At 50.4% G+C, this 19,289-nt stretch overlaps 1 protein-coding gene and 1 pseudogene across 3 annotated transcripts; both read right to left on the reverse strand.

Moving 5' to 3' along the window:
- Nucleotides 1–552: 552 nt before the first annotated feature.
- LOC103596586 lies at nt 553–995 on the reverse strand (annotated as a pseudogene).
- A 5,405-nt stretch (nt 996–6,400) lies between these two features.
- MFSD2A (major facilitator superfamily domain containing 2A) lies at nt 6,401–18,578 on the reverse strand. Of its 3 annotated transcripts, XM_008580248.1 has the most exons (14): nt 18,315–18,578; nt 16,716–16,847; nt 15,131–15,255; nt 10,944–11,067; nt 10,743–10,821; nt 10,226–10,383; nt 9,730–9,820; nt 9,496–9,617; nt 9,259–9,342; nt 8,721–8,804; nt 8,517–8,629; nt 7,934–8,077; nt 7,657–7,833; nt 6,401–6,875 (listed from the first exon to the last, which is right to left on the reverse strand). In XM_008580248.1, exons 1-14 carry the CDS (start codon nt 18,405–18,407, stop codon nt 6,812–6,814), a joined length of 1,590 nt encoding a protein of 529 aa, XP_008578470.1. In that variant the 5' UTR covers nt 18,408–18,578; the 3' UTR covers nt 6,401–6,811. The 3 variants fall into 3 exon arrangements, with proteins under 3 accessions (XP_008578470.1, XP_008578471.1, XP_008578472.1); XM_008580249.1 differs by lacking the exons at nt 16,716–16,847; nt 18,315–18,578 and adding an exon at nt 16,314–16,382; XM_008580250.1 differs by lacking the exons at nt 15,131–15,255; nt 16,716–16,847; nt 18,315–18,578 and having other exon boundaries at nt 6,788–6,875; nt 10,743–10,799; nt 10,944–11,019.
- Nucleotides 18,579–19,289: the final 711 nt, after the last annotated feature.

Genomic DNA, 19,289 nt, shown 5'->3' on the forward strand with positions numbered 1-19,289 from the left:
AGGGAGGGAGGTTTCGGTGATGGGACATAATAATCAACTACATTGTATATTGACAAAATAAAAATAATTAAAAACAAACAAACAAACAACAACAACAAAAAAAGATGAGTGGTAAGGGGACCTTAACCCTTGACTTGGTATTGTTGGCACCACGCTCTCCCAAGTGAGCTAACCAGCCATCCCTATATAGGGATCCAAACCCGTNCAACTACATTGTATATTGACAAAATAAAAATAATTAAAAACAAACAAACAAACAACAACAAAAAAAAAGATGAGTGGTAAGGGGACCTTAACCCTTGACTTGGTATTGTTGGCACCACGCTCTCCCAAGTGAGCTAACCAGCCATCCCGATATAGGGATCCAAACCCGCAGCCTTGGTGTTACCAGCACCACACTCTCCCAAGTGAGCCATGGGACAGCCTCCTTAGTCAAAGAATTTTAATCAAGTTAATGACCAGCAGTAAAAGTGCAATTACATGAAAAGTCCTATATTTTACTATTTTTATATTTACTATATTTACTATAGTTTAAACTATTTCTCATTGCCTTTACTTGTAAGGTGTTGAAGGTGGAACCCATTCCTGAATCTTCTTTCTAGGGATGGAATAAGGTACATATTGTTCTGGAGTGCCACTCACACTGAATTTATGGTTTGTTCAGATGAATTTACAAGCAGTAGGTTGTTTTGTTGTTGAAGGATTATCAGTCTTACAGTGAAACCAACAATGCCATTCAGGAGGCACCATGCTTCCATCCACATCCCAGGTCATGTTTCTGCCATTCATTTCAGAAATATATGTAACCCATCAGTGACAGCCAAAAAATTACTTGCTGTCTTCATAGTATTTGTTTCATATTTGTCTTCACCAACTAATGTACCAACTCTTACATTATTTGCCCTGAAATAAATTTGTAGATAACTGTGGAGGCCGCCATGGCCACTGACCTGCTGTAGCCCGTGCTTCAGGACCTGTAGTAACTCCATCTTGTCCTGCAGGCCTGGAGGCCACTTTAAATAGTAAAATAGTAAAACTAGAAATGCATAAAACATGGCACTGAATAGACCACAAAGAGGACACTTGTTAACAATATGAGGTGAAAAAAAGGAGGTAAGTGTCATCTTGTTCCACCTTAGCTGGGAACGTGCACATCTGACAACTCAAAATTTTTGCTGCTCTGTGCATGTCCATGAGTGACCATGAGTATTGATTTTGGGGTTACAAATAAATTTTAGCAAGTAGATGAATTCACAAATATAAAATCTGCAAATAATGAGGATCAACTTTATGTTGCATTGGGGGAGGCTGGAAGAAACTGTGACCCAGATTGGAAGAGTCAGGAAAGACTCCCATACAGATGTTACTTTGGGTGTGTCCTGAAATACAGGGAAGTCCAGAAAGGAGACCATGACCAAAAACTAAGTTGGGTGGTTTGACAAAAAAGGATTTTTCCCTATTCCTAGGTATTTTTTTGCTCTCATAAATGAGATCTTCTCTTTCACCCTATCTTCTAACTCAACACTGAACAATAGAACTTTCTACAATGATGGAAATATTCTATAACAGCACTAATGTGGTAGCCAGTAGTCACATGTGGCTATGAGAACTTAAAATGTGACTAGTGTGCTTGAGGAACTGAATTAAAATGTTATTTAATTTTAATTATTCTAAATTTAAATTCAAATAGCCACATGTGGTAGTGATTATGATATTGAACAATGCAGTTCTAGCTTACTGCAGTTTATATATATAAAGGATATTGATTTGTATATTAATTTTGTACCCCATTTTCTTACTGAGTTTTCTCATTTACAGTAGTTTTTCAGTTGTTTCACTTGGGTTCTCTTGGAATACAGAAGTATCATTGCCAAATAAAGATAATTTTATCTATTCCTTTCCAATTTTTATTTCTTTTTCTTGTCTAATTGCATTGGCTAATGCAATTTATATTGGTCAATGAAATGTTATATAGTAGTAGTGGTGATAATGTGTATCACTGTTTTTGACAGTGAAATTCCTAAGTGTGATTTCTCCCTTATTTATATGAAAATGATACAAACAAGTGGCAAATGAATTGCTCTGTCCCCCAGGCTTGCTTCTCCTCCAGTGCTTCCTGTGTTACTGAGTAGAGGTGCCACTCATAGTTTCCGAAGTTAAAAATCTAGGCGTCACCTTCCTTTCTCTCTCTCCCTCATATTCAGTACAATCAGCTGCCCGATCAGTCCTCTTCTTTCCATCTCCACTGCCACCATCCCTGTCTGGTGACTTTCATTACCATTCATTCTTAGAATATTACAAGAGCATCCTCTTCATTTGCCTTCCTGCTTCCACTTTCACCTCCTTCAGTACTTTCCCTATGGAGCAGCTGATGTGGTCTTTCTAAATTCTTGATCTATAGTATGGCTCCCCTACTTAAAACTCTAAAACTAACTTCCCTCTGCTCTGAGGATAAGGACCAAAATGCTTACCATGGCCCACAAAAGCCGCGTGTGCACCATCTGCCTCTGCCTTCATCCTCAGCTTCATCACGCATTTCCTCCCCTCAGTCTGTGTGCTCCAGCCACACTGGCCTTCCTTCCATTCCTTGACTCCACCATGATCTCCCTGGCCTCTGTGCTTTAGCATATGCTGTTCCTTTTGCCTGAAAGACTCTCTTGCTCCCCTCTTCTCTTAGCCTAACTCCTATTCTTTCTTGAGGCTTCAGTCCAAGAACTCTTAACCTCCTCTGATCCTGCTACACACTTTCATAGCTTCTTGCTCTTCCTTGTAACATTCATGACATTCATGTTCACTCAGTTAATATCAGTTTTTCCAAACAGGGCAAAAGTTCATAAAGGAAGAATTCTGCTGTATCCCTCACACTTAGAACAGGGCCCAGCACATAGGGGGTGCTCACTCAATATTTGTTGGATAAATGAGTATCTCTTCCCCTGGAATCATAATGCATAAACGCCTTCTGCATATGCCTCATCTAATTTGAAGTAGTCAGGATTATTAGGTCCACACTTTGTAGACAGGAAAATGTAGATGAGAAGCTCTCAGAAGGGTGATGTGGTATGTCTCCCACCCCAGCCTGAGCCACCACCAATCTCACCCAGAGTGTTATAAGAGCCTTTGAATGTTCTCTTCCACTCAACTTTTACCCCTCTCTAATCAAGTCTCTGTGCAGCAGTCAGGGAGACATTTTTTTATGTGTAAATCACTTTTCTGCTTAAATGTCTTCAATGGCTTTTTAGCTGCTCTCAAAATAAAATACAAATTTTCACTGTGGGGGCCGGCCCATGGCTCACTTGAAGGCCACGGGTTCAGATCCCTGTACAGGGATGGCCGGTTTTCTCACTGGGTGAGCATGGTGCTGACAACACCAAATCAAGGGTTAAGATCCCCTTACCGGTCATCTTTAAAAAACAACAAATTTTCACTGTGAACTACAAGTCCCTGAATGATCTGGCTCCCGGATACCTCACCAGCCCCAGCCCATAACCAACCATCCTACTGTTCACTACACTCTGGCTGCACTGGTCTCCTTCCTGTCCTTCGAATATACCAAGCTCTTTCACACCTCAGGGTCTGTCTAGCTGTCTCCTCCACCTGCAGTGCTTTCCCCCAATTCTTCAAATGTCTGGCTAATTCTTCTCCTTCCTGATTCAAGTCAAGCAAACGTCACTTTCTCAGAACATTCTTGACTTGATTTAAAGTAGCCTGAGCACTTGACTTAAAGTAGCCTCCACACCAGTTCCCTCTATCACATTACCTGCTTATTTCTTTCATGGTGCTTATTACAATCTGAAATTACCTTATTCATCTGTTCATTTATTTGTCATTGGTCCCCACTGAGAATATAAGCTCTTTTGTCCACCACTCTATCCTCAGGTCCTAGCTGGTACATATCACATAGCAGACTTATGTAAATATCTATTCAGATCAAGGGAATCAATATTCCAGATCAATGATGGATCTGGAATTCCTTCTTTGCAATGTTGAGGTGTTGCCCTTTATTTCCAGCAGGTGGTGCCAAAGTCACACCGGGTCCTTTAGCAGAGGTGTTGGCGGGGGTTGGGGTTGGGGGTTGGCCTGCTTGAGGGCAGCAGAACCAAGTGATGAGGGACAAATAGGGTTTGTTGTAGTAATGCTGGACCCGAGTGTAGAGGTAGTTACGATGGCTTCTCCCAAAGGATGGGTAGGTATGAGCTGTCCAGAAGGGTCCTAGATAGCCAATGACCCAAGGAATTTCTGGGATTCCCAGATTGCTTTCCCTCTTTCCCCACCTGTCCACCCCTAAATCTTTGATGAGGAGAGCAATGTTATGAGTGTAAAACTGGAGAGAGGCAAGAATTTTCCCTTCTAAATCCCCATAAAACATTTTGGGAAACTGAGACCCAGAGAGAAGCATCGTTGTGGGTCAGTAGGAGTTGGGTCTGGCTCCCAGCCAAAGCCCTCTCCAGTCATAGCTCACATTCTTCCAGCTCCACATGCCCTGCCTCACTCCACCATGCCTGGCCCTGGCTGGGTGTGGGAGACTGATGAAGGGGAAATAGACTCAGAGATGCCCCAAGGGAGAGAGGCAGGAACTGCTTCAGAGAGGTTTGCTGGAGCCAAGACATGTTGGACAAGTGTCTGCCAGGTGGAGCTGAAGCATGGGTGTATTCCAGGGTCAGACAGGTGGCTGCAGGAAGAGCTGCATCTAGATCTGCAGCTAGATCTGGGGCTGAGAAGGTCAGAAGGGGTCTTGGACTTCTGGAAGTAATGGGACTCAAGGGGTTTCTAAACAGGAGAGTTGCTCTTTTGTCTTAGTTTGCAGAAGGAGTGTGAGAAGGTCAAACCAAAGACAAGGAGACCAGTTAGGATGCTGGTATAGCGATCCAGGTAAGGGAAGATAAGACCTGAGAAGTAATTGTAGGGATGGGAAAGAAGCAAGCTTGAGTGGTTTAGAAACTTTAAACAAAAAAATTTAAGATACATGGTTATTGATTAGAGTGGAGAGAGAGGGGAGGTGTGAGCGGGCCTCTGTAAACATTATGTCCGAGTCCCTGAGCACACTAGCTGTACAGAGGCCAGACAAGACACTGGCCTCCTGCCTTGTCCAGGCAGCCTCTGAATGAGATGGCAGCTACAAAGGCAGTAAGACCTGCCTTGACGGTGGCAAAACCATTGGTTCACAGAACAGCCCAAAATAGTGGTAAAGAGCATGGGCCTTATAGCCAGACAGCCTGGATTCAAATATCAGCTCCTCCACTTACTCACTGTCTGATGAACTGAGACAAGTTATTTAACTTCTTGGTGCCTCAGTTTCCTTATCTGTAAAATGGGGATAATAATAGTGCCCTCCTCACAGGGAAGTTATGAACACTAATTTAATTGATATTTATGAAGCACATAGAACAGTGCCTGTTAGTAAGTGAAAGTGACTTGGCAGAACTTCGTCAGTAGAAATGGAATCCCCTCCCATCCAAAATGGAGCCCCACACCCAAGGTAAAAACCAAGCCCAATCATCTGAGCACTTCTCTTCTCTGGGCCTCATTTATCCATCTCTAGAATAAAAAGGTTGACAAAGTAGTTCCTGATCCTGCCAGCTTTGCTTTCCTGTGATTTGGGGAGCTTGGCCTAAGTGTGTGAGACTCAGAGCAGGGCTGGAGCAAACTCCTACCAGCTTATGAGAATTGATTGTTACATTTTCAGGAATTTTTCAAGTTAGTACGGCCATTGGTAACTTGAAGTTTGCTATGGTGGGAATATTTATACCATGGAAACCTGGCAAGTGCTACAAACTAGGCTTTCCCCACCACCCTCCTCCCATACCAGTGGGTAGGTCCCCCCTCATTCAACACATACCCAGCCAGGTAAATTCTCACTCTCCAACACTGTCACTAACAGTTGTGGAGGAAGAATCACAGGTCTCCAGGGAAACTACAGGGCCCCATCACACAGTCTGTCTTGTCACAGCCATTCCACATGCTCTGGCATGCACAGGGCGGGATGCATGCACACAGCCATGGGCAGAGCATCTGCCTGCCAGTCGGTCGGTCGTTCTCAGACACAGAGGAGTGGAGAGTGGTGGTTAAGGTATCCGAGTCTCACAGACCTGGAATGGGACCCCAGTTAGGTCACTCATTAGCCAAGTCCCTCTCTACACTGGAGCTCAGTTTTCTCGTCTTTAAAATGGGGACAGACTTGACTTAGCAAGATACTTTCCAGGATTCAATGAGAACATCAGCAAAGCATATGCAAAGCCTGCATGGTGTGCCCAGTACAGAGCAGGTATTTAGTGAAAGTTAGCTAAGGCTGTTCTCACACCTCCAGACACTTTCTTCCCACCCAGTGGCACCTCCGGCTTAGTGTGCCCTCTTGCTATCTGCATCTTGGCACAGAAGGGCTCAGTGAGTAGCTGAGGACACAGAAACAGGCAGGTCCATTTTCCAGTTTTTATGAAAATTAATAACATTAATAGTTCACAGGAATATACATACACACACATTTCTATGTACACAGTCATTAAGTTATTAATTAGTCTCTGTATAAAACGTTTCTACATTAGTGTCCAGGCTAGGCCTGATCAGTCCTTGGCATATTCACAGTAGCAGCCCCAGGGCTCAGCCCCATGGGTGGGCAGAGGGGATGCAGGAGGCAGTAGAGCTGCCAGCCCCACAGTGAGCACAGGTGTCCTGGGCCACTTACTCTCAGGTTTTCGCTCCCCCTCCTGGCAACTGGAGAGCAGCTGTTCGGTGAGTGGGCAAACAGGTCCTGATCCCTCATGTTGCCTGGTGACCCAGGCCCTCTGTATTGTGGCTTCGGGCCACACAGCAGGCCCTAGAGGATGCTGGCCAGCTCTGTGGAGTCTGTGTCAGAGCACCCCGAGCTGCTGGCTTCATCCCTATAAGAACCAGAGGATGTGGCTTAGAGGAAACCTCCTTAGCCTTCCCCCATCCCTACTTGCCTCCTTCATGGGATCTTGGCCTTGCAGTCCTAGCCAGCTGTTGAACTAGTCTGAACCACAGGGCATAGAGTTTGCTCACTCCCACTTTCAGCCCAGAAACTGCTGGTTGGTCTGTTCACATTCTTGCCACACACTGGTCACCACAAACCCCAGAACTACACTCTGGTCCAGGCAGGCTGATGGGCTGGCATGACTCATTCCACCCTGCCGTCTGGTCTCCCAAAAGGCAGGGCTGAGGCCACACCCGAAGTCCTGCATGCCGGAACAGCATGAATGCAGGCTCTGCAGTCAGAACACTGGTGCTCAAACCCCAGCTCCACCCCTTATTAGCTGGGCCAGTCACTCTTCCTGGTTACACCTCACTTTCTTCATCTGCAGAGTGGAAATCTTAAGACTCTCTGACACCTAGGGTTATTGGAGGACACAGAAGATCATGAATGCACAGTCCCTAGAACATATACTCCTTGAGGGCAGAGATTTTTCTTTGTTTTATTCACTAGAGAAATGCCTGGCACATAGCAGGCATCTAATAAGTATTTGTTGACTAAATAAAATGTAAAACCACTCAGCACAGTGCCTGGCATATAGCTAAGTGTTGGGGCTGTCAAGTGAAGACATGTGGGAGGTAGGTCTGGACATGGTCACAGGAGGCACAAGTTGAGGACTTAGACTGGATGATGCCCCTCCTCCACTAGTGCTGTCCCCTTCCCACTCTCACCTCAAAGCCTGCAGGGCCTTCTTATTCTGCCGCCGCTTCTCTTCATCAATGGGGTACAGCTTGAAGAGCAGCAGGCCCAGCAGGATGAGGACGATGGGAGTCATGGTCACTAGCATCTTCAGCGTGAACTTGACACGTGCTGGCTGGGAGCAGCCCCCAGTCTGGTACCCGGCAAAGCTGTGGGCCCCAGTGGGCAGGGGAGCAGTGACGATGGGGCACTGGGGCCTGGCCCTGCTCAGCCCCGCCCAGCCCCGCCCCAGGCCCCCACCCCACTCACTCGAGACTGAGGGTGGAGATACCCAGGGAGACTCCAGAGGCGAACTTGGTGAAGAAGACATAGAAGGAGAAGAAGATGGGCTCAGTTCCATGGGAGTGGGGGTGCTTCAGGTGGAAGTCATCAATGACATCGGGCAGCATAGACCTGTGCAGAGTGGGGGCAGCCATGAGGACCCAGCCACATGGTAACCCCAGGCCCCCACTAGCCCATGCAGTGCATCTGTGTCAATGACAAGAGGTGGCCCTCTAGGAGCTTGCAACACCAGAGGCACACAGCTCAGTGAGAGGGTGGCACCTTCATATGAATAAGAAAAGAAGGCCCCTTACTCCACGATGAAGAAGCCCTATTCTAGGTGCTCAGCTTAGCAAGTGGAGAGCAGAGCAGATTTTAGACCCTATTTCCCACCCTGACTGGGTGTTCTTGCACAGTTCACAACCTGTACAACTGTATGAGGCAGACGCCCAACCTGGACTCACAGAATGGCCTATGTGAGGAGAAGCCCCCATAGAACTCTCCCCAAGGAGCTTCAGAGCTGGGGGGTGGGGGCTGGGAAATATACCCGGGTGGGCCTGTATATACCTACCAAGGTAGTAAGAAGGCAGCTGCCACACTGATGCCAGCTGCCACAGCTACCACATACGTGACGATTAGGTTGCTCTCCATGAGGGCCACCAAGATGAGAAATGGCACTGCTGACTAGGAGAGTGGGCAGGAAGATGAGTCAGCTGGGAGGCTCCCACCAGTAATTCTCAACTCAACCCAGGTGCTACCCTTCAGCCCCACTCACTGAGATCCCAATGTACACAGCTGTCTTCTTGCCAAACCGGGTTAGGAACCACTGCCAGATGGGGATGGTGAATGTGGCTGAGAGCTGTGGATGGACATGGGACAAGGGAGGTGGGTTAGAGCCATAGAACCCCTCCTGCCCTTCCTAGGGCTCCAAATGTGCTCCCAGCGCTGCCCAAGGGTAGCCAGATGACATCATCTGGGCAGCAAGGAAGTATACCAGCACCTTTGACAACTCCCCAGGGGAGCTGAGAGGTGGTCCTGACATCACCTCCTTCCTCTGTGCACAAAGCTCCACAAAGTTCCTGGTGTTCATACCTTTGCTTCTGCTGTGCTCTCTACTTGACACCAACCATGAATTCTCTTTCACAGTCCCACCTATGCAACTGTCCATCCACCCAAATATTCTGAAAGCCTCCCTCAACCCTTCCTGACTGTGGGCCAGTCTGGAAAACATCCTCTGACTATCCAAAGAACCACCCCACAGCCCATGCCACTTCAGCCCAGGCTGCCCACCCTCTCTCGGGCCCCACACGCACCATGATGGCCAGGAGTAGATTCTGGAATTCGTTGCGGAAGCCCAAGGTGTAGGTGCAAAACAAGGCGAAGTTCCCCTCCACCAGCTGGGGAGGGGACAGGGTGGGGAAAGGAAATGCAAGGAAGGAGGTGACAATGGGGCTGAGCCATCCAAGACATTCCCCATGCTCCAGGGACCTCTGCTCACCCCACCCCCAGGCGAGTCCCTCTCAGGCTGAGCACATCAGGCTCCCACTCACCATGAAAGCCAGGGAAGTGAAGAGGAAGCCGGCAATGAGCTTGATGTATGGGCCATGGCTCATGACCTGCCGGAGGCTCCGGAAGAAGGGCATCGGCTCAGCCTGCTGTGTCTCATAGGGTTCTGGGGGCCAGAGGGACAGTGAGGTGGGAGCAGAGGCCACTCCCAAAGCCTAATTACAGACATAGAGACACAGTCACCCATGCTGTGTCACACTCTCCCAGGGTCCTCTCACCTCTCTGCTCCCGCACACCCACAGTCAGGATGACAGCACAAATGACATAGATGGAGGCGATGACACCAGCTGCCAGCAGGTATGCATTTTGCTATAAGGGAGGTAAACGCAATATACAGAGACAGTCAGTGCACCTTATCCCAGCAGTCCCTTCTCCTCTGGGGGCCTCAATGTCTCCATCTGTGAACTGGGAGAATCACCCCAGGCCTGCTGTTGCTTCCCAAGACTGGGCAAAGTTCAGATGAACAAAATGTTAAGAAGCCAGGCTGTGGAGTCTGAGAGCCCATAGCTTCCCAAATCTTGGGCAAATTATTCAGCCTCTATAAGTCTCAGTTTCTTTATCTGCAAAGTGGACATATTGGGCATATAAGTTGTTAATGTATATCAAATGCCCAACATATAATAAACACTAGTTATTATTACTATTTTTAGGATAACTGCAAACTACCTCATTGTCCCTCATCTCCCCAAATCCCTTCCCTGCCAGGAGCCTCACCGTTTTTCTGAGTGAGGTGGTACTGTATGTGTGATTGGCACTTTCCAGAGCCACTGCAGAGCCATTAGGGTCCTGGAGGCAAGGCGTATCCGCTTGGCCCACAATTTGCCCCTGGATCGCTGTACCCAGCACTGTGCCCAGCACCTCCACAGTCATTCCTGTGCAGTGAAAAGGAAGTCTTTTGAAGGGGCCTCATGGCTTGTGGACCCAGGGAAGATGGTCAGATGGATGAGAGCCCAGCTCAGGCTCCAGGTGGGGTGAATATAGGTGGCAGGGCAGATGGCACATTGGTCTGAACTCATGGCCTTTTTCTGGGTGACCTCTGGTTACCCTACACCTCTCTGGGCCTCCCCTGAGCAATAAGGGGATTGAGTTATTTTTAAGATGGTTTCACACCCACACCCAAGAGCAGAGCAGAGAGCTGGGCCCATAAGGGAAAAAGTGTGGCAGGAGGGTCTGGGAGTGAAGGGGCCCAGGGTCTCAGGTGGGTGGGATCAGGCGGGCCAGGGAGACTTACGATAGGCAGTGGCAGAATCCCGCTCGCTCTGCTCTGTGCTGATGAACATGGTGAGGGCTGAGTAGGGAACGTGGAAACACTGGCATGGAAGAGAGACCCTTGGCCAGTCAGACAGACAGATGAACAGAGGCGGCCTGGAGGCCCCAGGGACTGTCCTCACCCCTGCCCCCAGAGATAGCCAGGAGAGTTACCCACGCTCACCGTGACCAGTGTCTCAAACAGGCAATAGAAAAGCAGGTACCAAAGGGCCTGGCCCCGTGGGAAGTCGGGCACAAACCAGATGAGGAAGTAGGCGATGATGGCCAGGGGAGTTGAGAAGATGATCCTGAGGAAGGGAAGGGTCTGAGTGGAAGCTGGATGCTTCAGGACCCCAGGAGCCAGGCCCCACCTGACTGCTCTGCTCCCATGTACCCGTGGGGAGGAAGTTCTCTCCTTGAATCCATCCACACCAGGCCTCTGGGAAGAGGTTGATGCCCAAGCCCAGAAGGGTAGACTGGGATTGGGCCCCTGAAATCCTGAGTATAGAGCATGAGAGGGTCAGACCTGGAGTCTCATTGTTGTCTCCCCAGGAGTGAGGGCTCCAGAGGTAGCAGTTGCCTCTGGGCTGCAGAGCTGATAATGGAGGCCAAGGCCTCAGTAGTAGGGCAAGGAGGCAGGGAGAAGGAACAACCCCATCACTCATGTGTTCTCACATGTGCACACTCATCATTTGCACGTGCGTGCACGCCCATGCACACGCGCGCACATACACACTCACACACACACACACAGAAGCTGGGGTGGGGTGGCAGAGGCCAACTCCAGATGGGGGAAAATGGAGGGGCCATGTAAACCCCATCACTCATGTGTTCTCACATGTGCACACTCATCATTTGCACGTGCGTGCACGCCCGTGCACACGCGCGCACATACACACTCACACACACACACACACAGAAGCTGGGGTGGGGTGGCAGAGGCCAACTCCAGATGGGGGAAAATGGAGGGGCCATGTGGAAGGCCTGGGCCTGGTGAAGTAAGTATAAAGGGGATGAATCGTCCACCTCCACCATGTGAGTCCCATGCCATCAGCCATCACAAGTGGTTAGACCTCACGATGGACTAACTTCATGGCATCAATACATAAATGCAGGAGAGTGCAGTGGTTGAGAGAAAGGCCTTTCAGGCTGGCTAGGTAGCTCTGTTGGTTAGAGTGCAGTGTTATAACACCAAGGCCAAGAGTTTGGATCCCCGTACAGGCCAGCTGCCAAAAACAAAACAAAAAAAGAGAAGAACCTTTCAAATCACACTTCAGGGACCCAGTTCTGGCTCTATCAACTAACTATAAATAACTTAGTCTCGGGCAAGTTATTTAACTTCTCTGAGGCACATTTCCTCATTTATAAAAGAGAATAATAATATTCAACATTTACTCAAGCCAACTATGTGCTGGACACTATTTTAATTATTTAGGACATACCAGTGAACAAAACAGACAAAAATGCCATTGCCATTGTGGCACTTACATTCTAGTTGGTGAAGAGAAAAAAATAAACATAATTTAAAAGTTACATATATTGGGCTGGCCCCTGGCTCACATGGGAGAGTGTGGTGCTGACAACACCAAGTCAAGGGTTGAGATCCCCTTACCCATCATCTTTAAAAAAAAAAAAAAAAAAAAGTTACATATATTATTCAGCCTTAAAAAGGAATGAAATTCTGACACATGCTACAACATGGATGAATCTTGAGGACATTATACTAAACGAAATAAGCCAGGTACAAAAGGATACAGACACTACAATTCCACTTATATGGTAACTAGAGCAGTCAAATTCATAGAGACAGAAAGTAGAATGGTGGTTTCCAGGGGCCAGGAGAGGGAAGAATGGGGAGTGATTGTTTAATGGGTACAGAGTTTCAGTTTGGTGAGATGAAAAAGTTCTGGAAATAGATGGTGGTGATGGTCACATAACAATGTGAATGTACTTAATGCCACTGAACTGTTCATTTTAAAATGGTTATAATGGTACATTTAATGTGATACATATTTTACTGTAGTTTTTTTAAAAGGTTATATAACATGTTAGACGGTGACAGGTGCTGTGGAGAAAAGTAAAGCAGGCTACAGGGGTCAGCAGTGAGGATGCAATTCACGACTGGGTGGACAGGGTAGGCCTCACTGAGGTGACCTCTGGGCCAAGACCTGAATGAAAGGAGGAAGTCAACCTGGTAGATGTCTGAGGCAAGAGTGTGCCTGGCATGTGGGACAGTCAGTGCAAAGGTCCTCAGGCTGGAGCGTCTGGAGAACAACAAGGCCAGTGGGGCTGAAGTGTGGTAAGCAAGGGAGATGGAATTAGGAGACAAGGACACCTCACAGGCCATTGTAAGGACTTTGGTTCTGCTTCATAGGGTTGAAGTAGTTTTGGGACTTAAATAAGTTGATATTAAAACATAGAATGGTGCTTGGGACACTAAGTGTTTGCTGTGATTGTCACCTCAGGAAAGCTCAGCAGGAGAGCTGGCATGTAAGGAACCAGTGCAAGCCATAGCCAGGGAAGTTGTGGGAGCACTGGGCTGGGAGTAATACGTCAGACCCAGCCTGCTGCATCCCAGTCTCCTGGAGCAACCCTGGTGACCTCCTGCCTCTCACAGGGTGGCCTTGGGAACTCCAGGGAAAGTGAATGTCAAAGTCTTCCTGGTTTGAAGGAGAGGATTTAAATGCAGGCCTAGAGCAAGGGCTGCCCTGAGGACTGGGAGGAGAAGGGGCCACAGGGCTCATGAACCCTGACAGGCCCAGCCTCTTCCTACACTGAGAGGAAAAAGGGTGCTGGGTCTCCAGGCCTGAGGAGGGGCCAACATCCTAACTGTGGTATGGACAGGGAGGCCACATAGACCGTGGCCCCTCAGCCCACAAGCCATCTGGCGTTCTCTCAGACATGCGTACTACCAGACAGGCAAGGACGCATACGCAGACACCTGCTACATCAGAAACCAGCCTGAAGGGCCCCAGCAATTTCCCCAAGCTGGCTGTTGCACCTGCTCAGAGAGTCCCTCAGATCCCACCTCCCACAGGGAGGGCCTGATTGGCTCTCTGTCCCTGCCCTCTTCCAACCCTCCTTAATCCATGTGTTTCCTAAGAGAACAAGGGTTCCTCGTCAGCCTCCATCAAACACTCTATCCTCTACTCGTAGGCAGCCGAGCAGCCACCGAGGAACCCGTGTGACTGGGAATAACCGGCTGCTGCTGCATGGGGCTGACCCAGCAGCTGCCTCCCATTGGCTGGGCCTCATGAGGAGATGTGGCAGCAGGGCCCCGCCTTCCACTGGCTGCCAGGGAGGCGGGCACAGGGTCAAGTCTCATGGGCTGATGCTCAGGGAACCTTGAGCAGCCTGCCCAGGTAAGGAGGCTGTCCTGCCCCTGGCCCTGATGCCTGGATCAAAGGCTCTAACCTGGGCCTTCGCCAACGGCTGGCAGGATTGGGGTGGGTGGGGGGCCTCGTGGGAAAGGAAGCAGTGGGGGGGCAGGGGCTGTGGGAAGAGCTTTGAAGGCCGGAGACCAGGTATGGGCGCCCCTGGGGCAGGAAGGCGCCCACTTGAGTGCCTGGATGGGCTAGAGATGAAAGGGGTAAACCCCCCACCCCTGAGGCAGGATGTCCTGGAGGGAACCAGAGCCCCGGCCTGACAGCCTGTAATGTGTGTCTCCCTTGCTGTCTGATCTATGCACTATCTCCCCCCACCTTGCCCCATAGCCTAAGGCTTTTGTACCAAAGGAAAAAGTAGTTCACATCATGCGAGGTGCCAGAGGTTATGGGTCTGCTACCCCATTCCTGGTATTACCCCCAACCCCTGCTCCACCAGGAGCCACCCTGATGGGGTGCCAAATTATATGTCACTCAATATATGCCAGGCACTGCTCTAAGTACTTTACTTATTTAAAAAACATGTAATCCTCACTACAACCCTGTGAGATAGGCATAATTATTATTGCCATTTTACAGATGAAGAAACTTGAGGCTCAGAGATGTGACTTGCTCAAGGTAGCATAGCTGTACATAGTGAAGTGGGGATTCAAACCCAGGCATGCTGGCTCCAGAATGCAACCTCTCAACTGCTCTGAAGTACTACCTCTGACACTATAGGAATGACTGAGGGGAGAAGTCAGAATTCCAGCTTCACCAAAGGGGAGTGAGTGAACCCAGAGAGCAATGGGCATAGGCTGGGAGAAGCTGCCCAGCCTAGCACTTTGGCCATCCTGGGAACGAACTGGCTGGATGTCTGAGGCCCTCGCCTGGGGCAGCTGAGGCTTCCAATGGAGTTTCAACACCCTTGAACTTTTGTGTCATTCCTTCTGGCAGATATGCCGGAAGCCCCGCTGTCTGCCTCCTGGAAGGAGCCTCTTCCACTCACCAGGGCATGAGGCGGCCCAGGCGGGTCCAGGAGGATTTGCTAATGCAGAAGCCCACCAGAGGGTCCGTGAAGGCATCCCAGGCTCGGCCTACAAACAGGATGATGGAAGCAGAGAAAGTGTCCACCTGGAATGGAGAAGAGGCAAAAGACAACCCCTTCATACTTCTATTCATCTCCACTCTGACTGGTAGGCAAAAGCAGGGGCTCCCTATCTGCCTTGGCCAGGCCCTTGAGACCCTGTGTTGCTCCCACCTGGGCCTTAAACATCTTCACTTGCATTGTTAATAACAACAATAGCATTTCTCTGATAACAATAGCACTGTGTGCCTCCTTAGCTTTCCTAGATTTATCCTCTTATCTCCTCTCCTCCACTGCCCTTGAAAATATATCCCATCAATTATAATGAATCCAGAATCATTTCCTTCCTTCCCTCTCACAGCCCTAACCATCTGATGTCAGAATTAGCATTCACTGAGTGACCACAACAGGCCTCAGTTTCCCCATACAAGGAGTTATGATCTCTATCTTACAGGGTCAAGTTCTATCTTGGATGTGGAAAAAGGAATCTATAGATGCCTGTAGTGGCCTAACACTACCCACTCTAGCCATCCCCTTACCCCCAAACCCTCTAGGCCCTAAATACAGATTCTCTGGATTCTTCCTCATCCATCAATGACCCTCTATTGCTATTGCTCTGGAAACCTGGTAGTCTCTTCCACACCATAGTCTCCCCAATCTACCCCCTCTCAACACTCACTACAACATAGTTTTACACTTTGACTGCAGGTTCTTTGTATTTGCACCCTACTCAGGGCCCAACCATGAAAGTCATTCCAAAATTAGCTGCTGAATGAAGTCATTTGTCCTTTCTGGGGCTCAGTGTTCTTCACCTGTAAATGGATACAACTAAGATGCCCTGCTTGCCAAGTCAGATGCTACATAGAAAAGATGGCCAGTGCAGGAGCCCTGGGAGCTGAGGCTATTCAGCCTCCCACTCTCCCATCCAGACAGGGTGGATTCTCAGGATGCCAGGCTACTGGCCAAGGCTTCTCGAAGCACAGAGTAGGCCTGCTTCACCCTAAGTACTCCTTCTAGTCAAAGAAACTGTATACTGGGGCTCAACAGTTGAGGTCCCCTCTGCCTACCAACCTGTCTCTGCTCCTCACGTGAAGGTGGGATGCACCTTGTCCACAAGCCTGGCAACATCCACCAACTCCTGAGCCAAGCCAGCTGACTGTCTTCCGGCCAGGGACATGGTGTGCCAATCTCTTCTAAGAACAGCGTCACCAGTGGGGCTCATTCTCGCTCACACTACTGCCTGACCCTCCAGGCTCTATTACTCTTGCCAGGCAAGAAGGAGTTGCCAGATCTTGCCATTTAAGGCTCTTAGGGTAGACAGACTCCCCTCCTGGATACTTTCTAGAATCTTCTCGTTTCTCATCCATCGTGACTCTGAAAGGCAGCAAAGTAAGGGATTCCCGGTCCCGTTTCACAGATAGGGAAAACTGAGTAAACCTACTCAGGGGTGCCTACTCTTTCCCACCTCAGGATGCTAGAGAAGCCCTGGAAGGCTGAGGCCACTCACCTGAGCCACATCCAATAGGTAGATCTGCAGGAAGAACCCCAGGGCACAGCCCGTCACCTGGTATGGGGCTCCCCCAACTGCATAGCAAAGCTTGTTGCAAATTGACAACTGTTGTTTCTTCTTTGGTTCCTTCTGGGAAGAGGAGAAAAGGATGAAAAGAGGTCCCAAATCCTGGCCTCCACCCTAGAAGGTTCCAGAAGCAAGACCATCCCTCCAGCCAATTCTGTCAGGGAAACAATTCTGCCTTTCAGTGTTCCCACCTAGGGAGATCCCACTTCCCATAAGAAAAGAGAAAGGTATTCTCTGTTCTTAGGCACCTGGAAAAAGGGAATCCATACTCCCAAGGAAGTTGTCCCTAAGCCACCTCCCCTCATTCCCCTCCCCACACCCCCATTCTGACGAAGCTTATCAGCCTACCATCCCTAAAGAACTCTCTACAAGGACTCAGCCACTGCTCCTTTCTAAGTTACAGAGCGGGAGCATGCTCCAGCAGCGGACCTGTCCCCACCTGGCACCAACTGCCACAACCTGAAAATCCTCTTGCTGCCAGAGCTCCCTGAGCCCAGCCCAGGCTCCCGCCCTGGCTTAGAGGCCAGGATCCACCTGCCTACTGGGTGAGAGCCCTAGAGAGCTGTAGGGGCCCTGCTCAGCTGGCTGCAGGCACAGCTGTTCCTTCTGTCTATCCCAGAGCGTCCCTGGCCCCTGTAGGCAGCCAAAGCTTCAGGCAAACCCTGGAGCGGTCCTACCCTCCAGCTCCCTGCCTCCCTCCCCAGCTCCTAGGGGACCTTGGAAAGAGGAAGAAAGGCTTCCAGGTGCAGGACTGGGTCCTCTCTGGGTGGGGCATTAGGGAGGTTGGAATTGCCCAGGGAAAGTAAAGAGATTACTCATACATAGTAACAGCATAATTGCTTCACCGGCTCCTTGCAAGCATCAGTTAATAAAATTAAAAGGAAAAGGCGATCACCTCCCAAGCAGATATCTGTTCCCTGAGATCCCTTTCCTGGGGCCGCCTGCTTTCATTCGGTCCTTCAATAGGTCCAGAGGGCTGGGGCTGGGGCCGCTGGTAGAGACGCGCAAAGCACGTGCAGGAGTGAACACCCACACTCACATAAACGCCTGAGGGATGCGTCTCCTTTAAGAGCAGAGCCCTTGTTCTTATGAATGAACTTGAGCGGCCCTCACAGCAGAGTTGAGGCGCGAGAGTAGGCCGGTGGGGGTTGGGGGTAGGGGATGAGAGATAGGGAATGCAGGGGCGGGGGTTCCAAGGTTTCTGGGGTCTCTCCAGCTTCTACGGAGGCAAACCCGAGCTGCTCAGCACAGAAGAACCGAAACCGGCTAGGCAGCGCCAAGAGCAACGTGGAGCTGCCGGCGGAGCGCCTCCGCAGAAATGCGAAGTGCGGGTGAGCCAAAGGGGGGCGCCGGCGCCCACAAACCTTCTCCATCACCCCCTGCCCCCGGGACACCCCTTGCCTTCTCCTGCCCCTAGGCCTGCCTGTCCCCCGCGATCGCAAGTGTCCCAGGACCAGGCCTATCCCCCGACACCCCCATCTCAGCCTGCCCTCCACCCCTTGTCCACCACTCAGGTTTCCGGGCTCTTACCTTCGCCTGGGCAGGGCGTTCACTGGCTTGGAGGATGCCCGTGGGCAGTAGCCCCGCCGCGGAGCTGCTCTCGGCGCCCTCTCCTTTGGCCATGACCCGCGGGCCACGCCGCTTGGGACCCGGACGCCGGAATGCTCCTCTGCTCCGCCGGCCTCCGCTGGGCTGGTGTCGCAGCCGCCGCCGCCACGGTCACCGTGCACGAGCGAAGCCGGCAGGCAGACGAGACACGCACTCCCCGGCACGCCCCCTCCGAGCCTCTTAAAGATTCGGCCAATCCCTGAGCTCCGCGGCCCCGCCTCCAGCCAGTCCCCTCGTCCGCCGTCCTCCCGCCTGCCCCACCCGCCCGGCGGCGCCCAGCGGCTGAGCCACGTTCATCAAGCCCCGGAACGCGCATCCGGCTGCGCTTGCTCCCCGCAATTCCGGAAGAAGGCCGCGAGACCCCCCTGACAGGCACGAGGAAACTGAGGCCCAAGGCTGAAAGTGACCTGTCCAAGGCCCCCCAGAGTGAGTTCTCCCTGGGTCGGGCCTATATCCCATGACTTCTGACCCCCATGCTTAGGAAAGGTGGGGTCCCGGAAACCACTGTCGCTTTTAAAATCTTGAGCCAGGTAGCGTCTTCCTCTTCCTCCAAACGTGGAGCATGTAGGCTGGCCCTTTCTTTACCGATGTCCCTCTTGGTCCTCCAACACCGACCATTCCTTCTTCCTGTCATTGGCATCTATGGGGCCCTCAGGGATGCGGGAGAAACATGAGGCAGCCCAGCAGTGGCTGCCCCCGCCGGCAGGGAGCAGCTGAGTTGTGGAGAGGGACCCGGGCCACAGGCACTAGTACACTGTGGTAGGGACAGCGGCCTTTTATGGATAGCTTCCTCCATGCTTAACATGACCTCATCCGGCCCTCACCACCACCGTATGACGGTTGTACTGTTATTATCCCCATTTTACAACGAGGAAAGGGAGACTCGGAGAAGTAAAA

The sequence above is a fragment of the Galeopterus variegatus genome, unplaced genomic scaffold, assembly GCF_000696425.1.
Source record: "Galeopterus variegatus unplaced genomic scaffold, G_variegatus-3.0.2 Scaffold2048, whole genome shotgun sequence".
In the NCBI taxonomy this organism is placed as follows: Eukaryota; Metazoa; Chordata; class Mammalia; order Dermoptera; family Cynocephalidae; genus Galeopterus; species Galeopterus variegatus.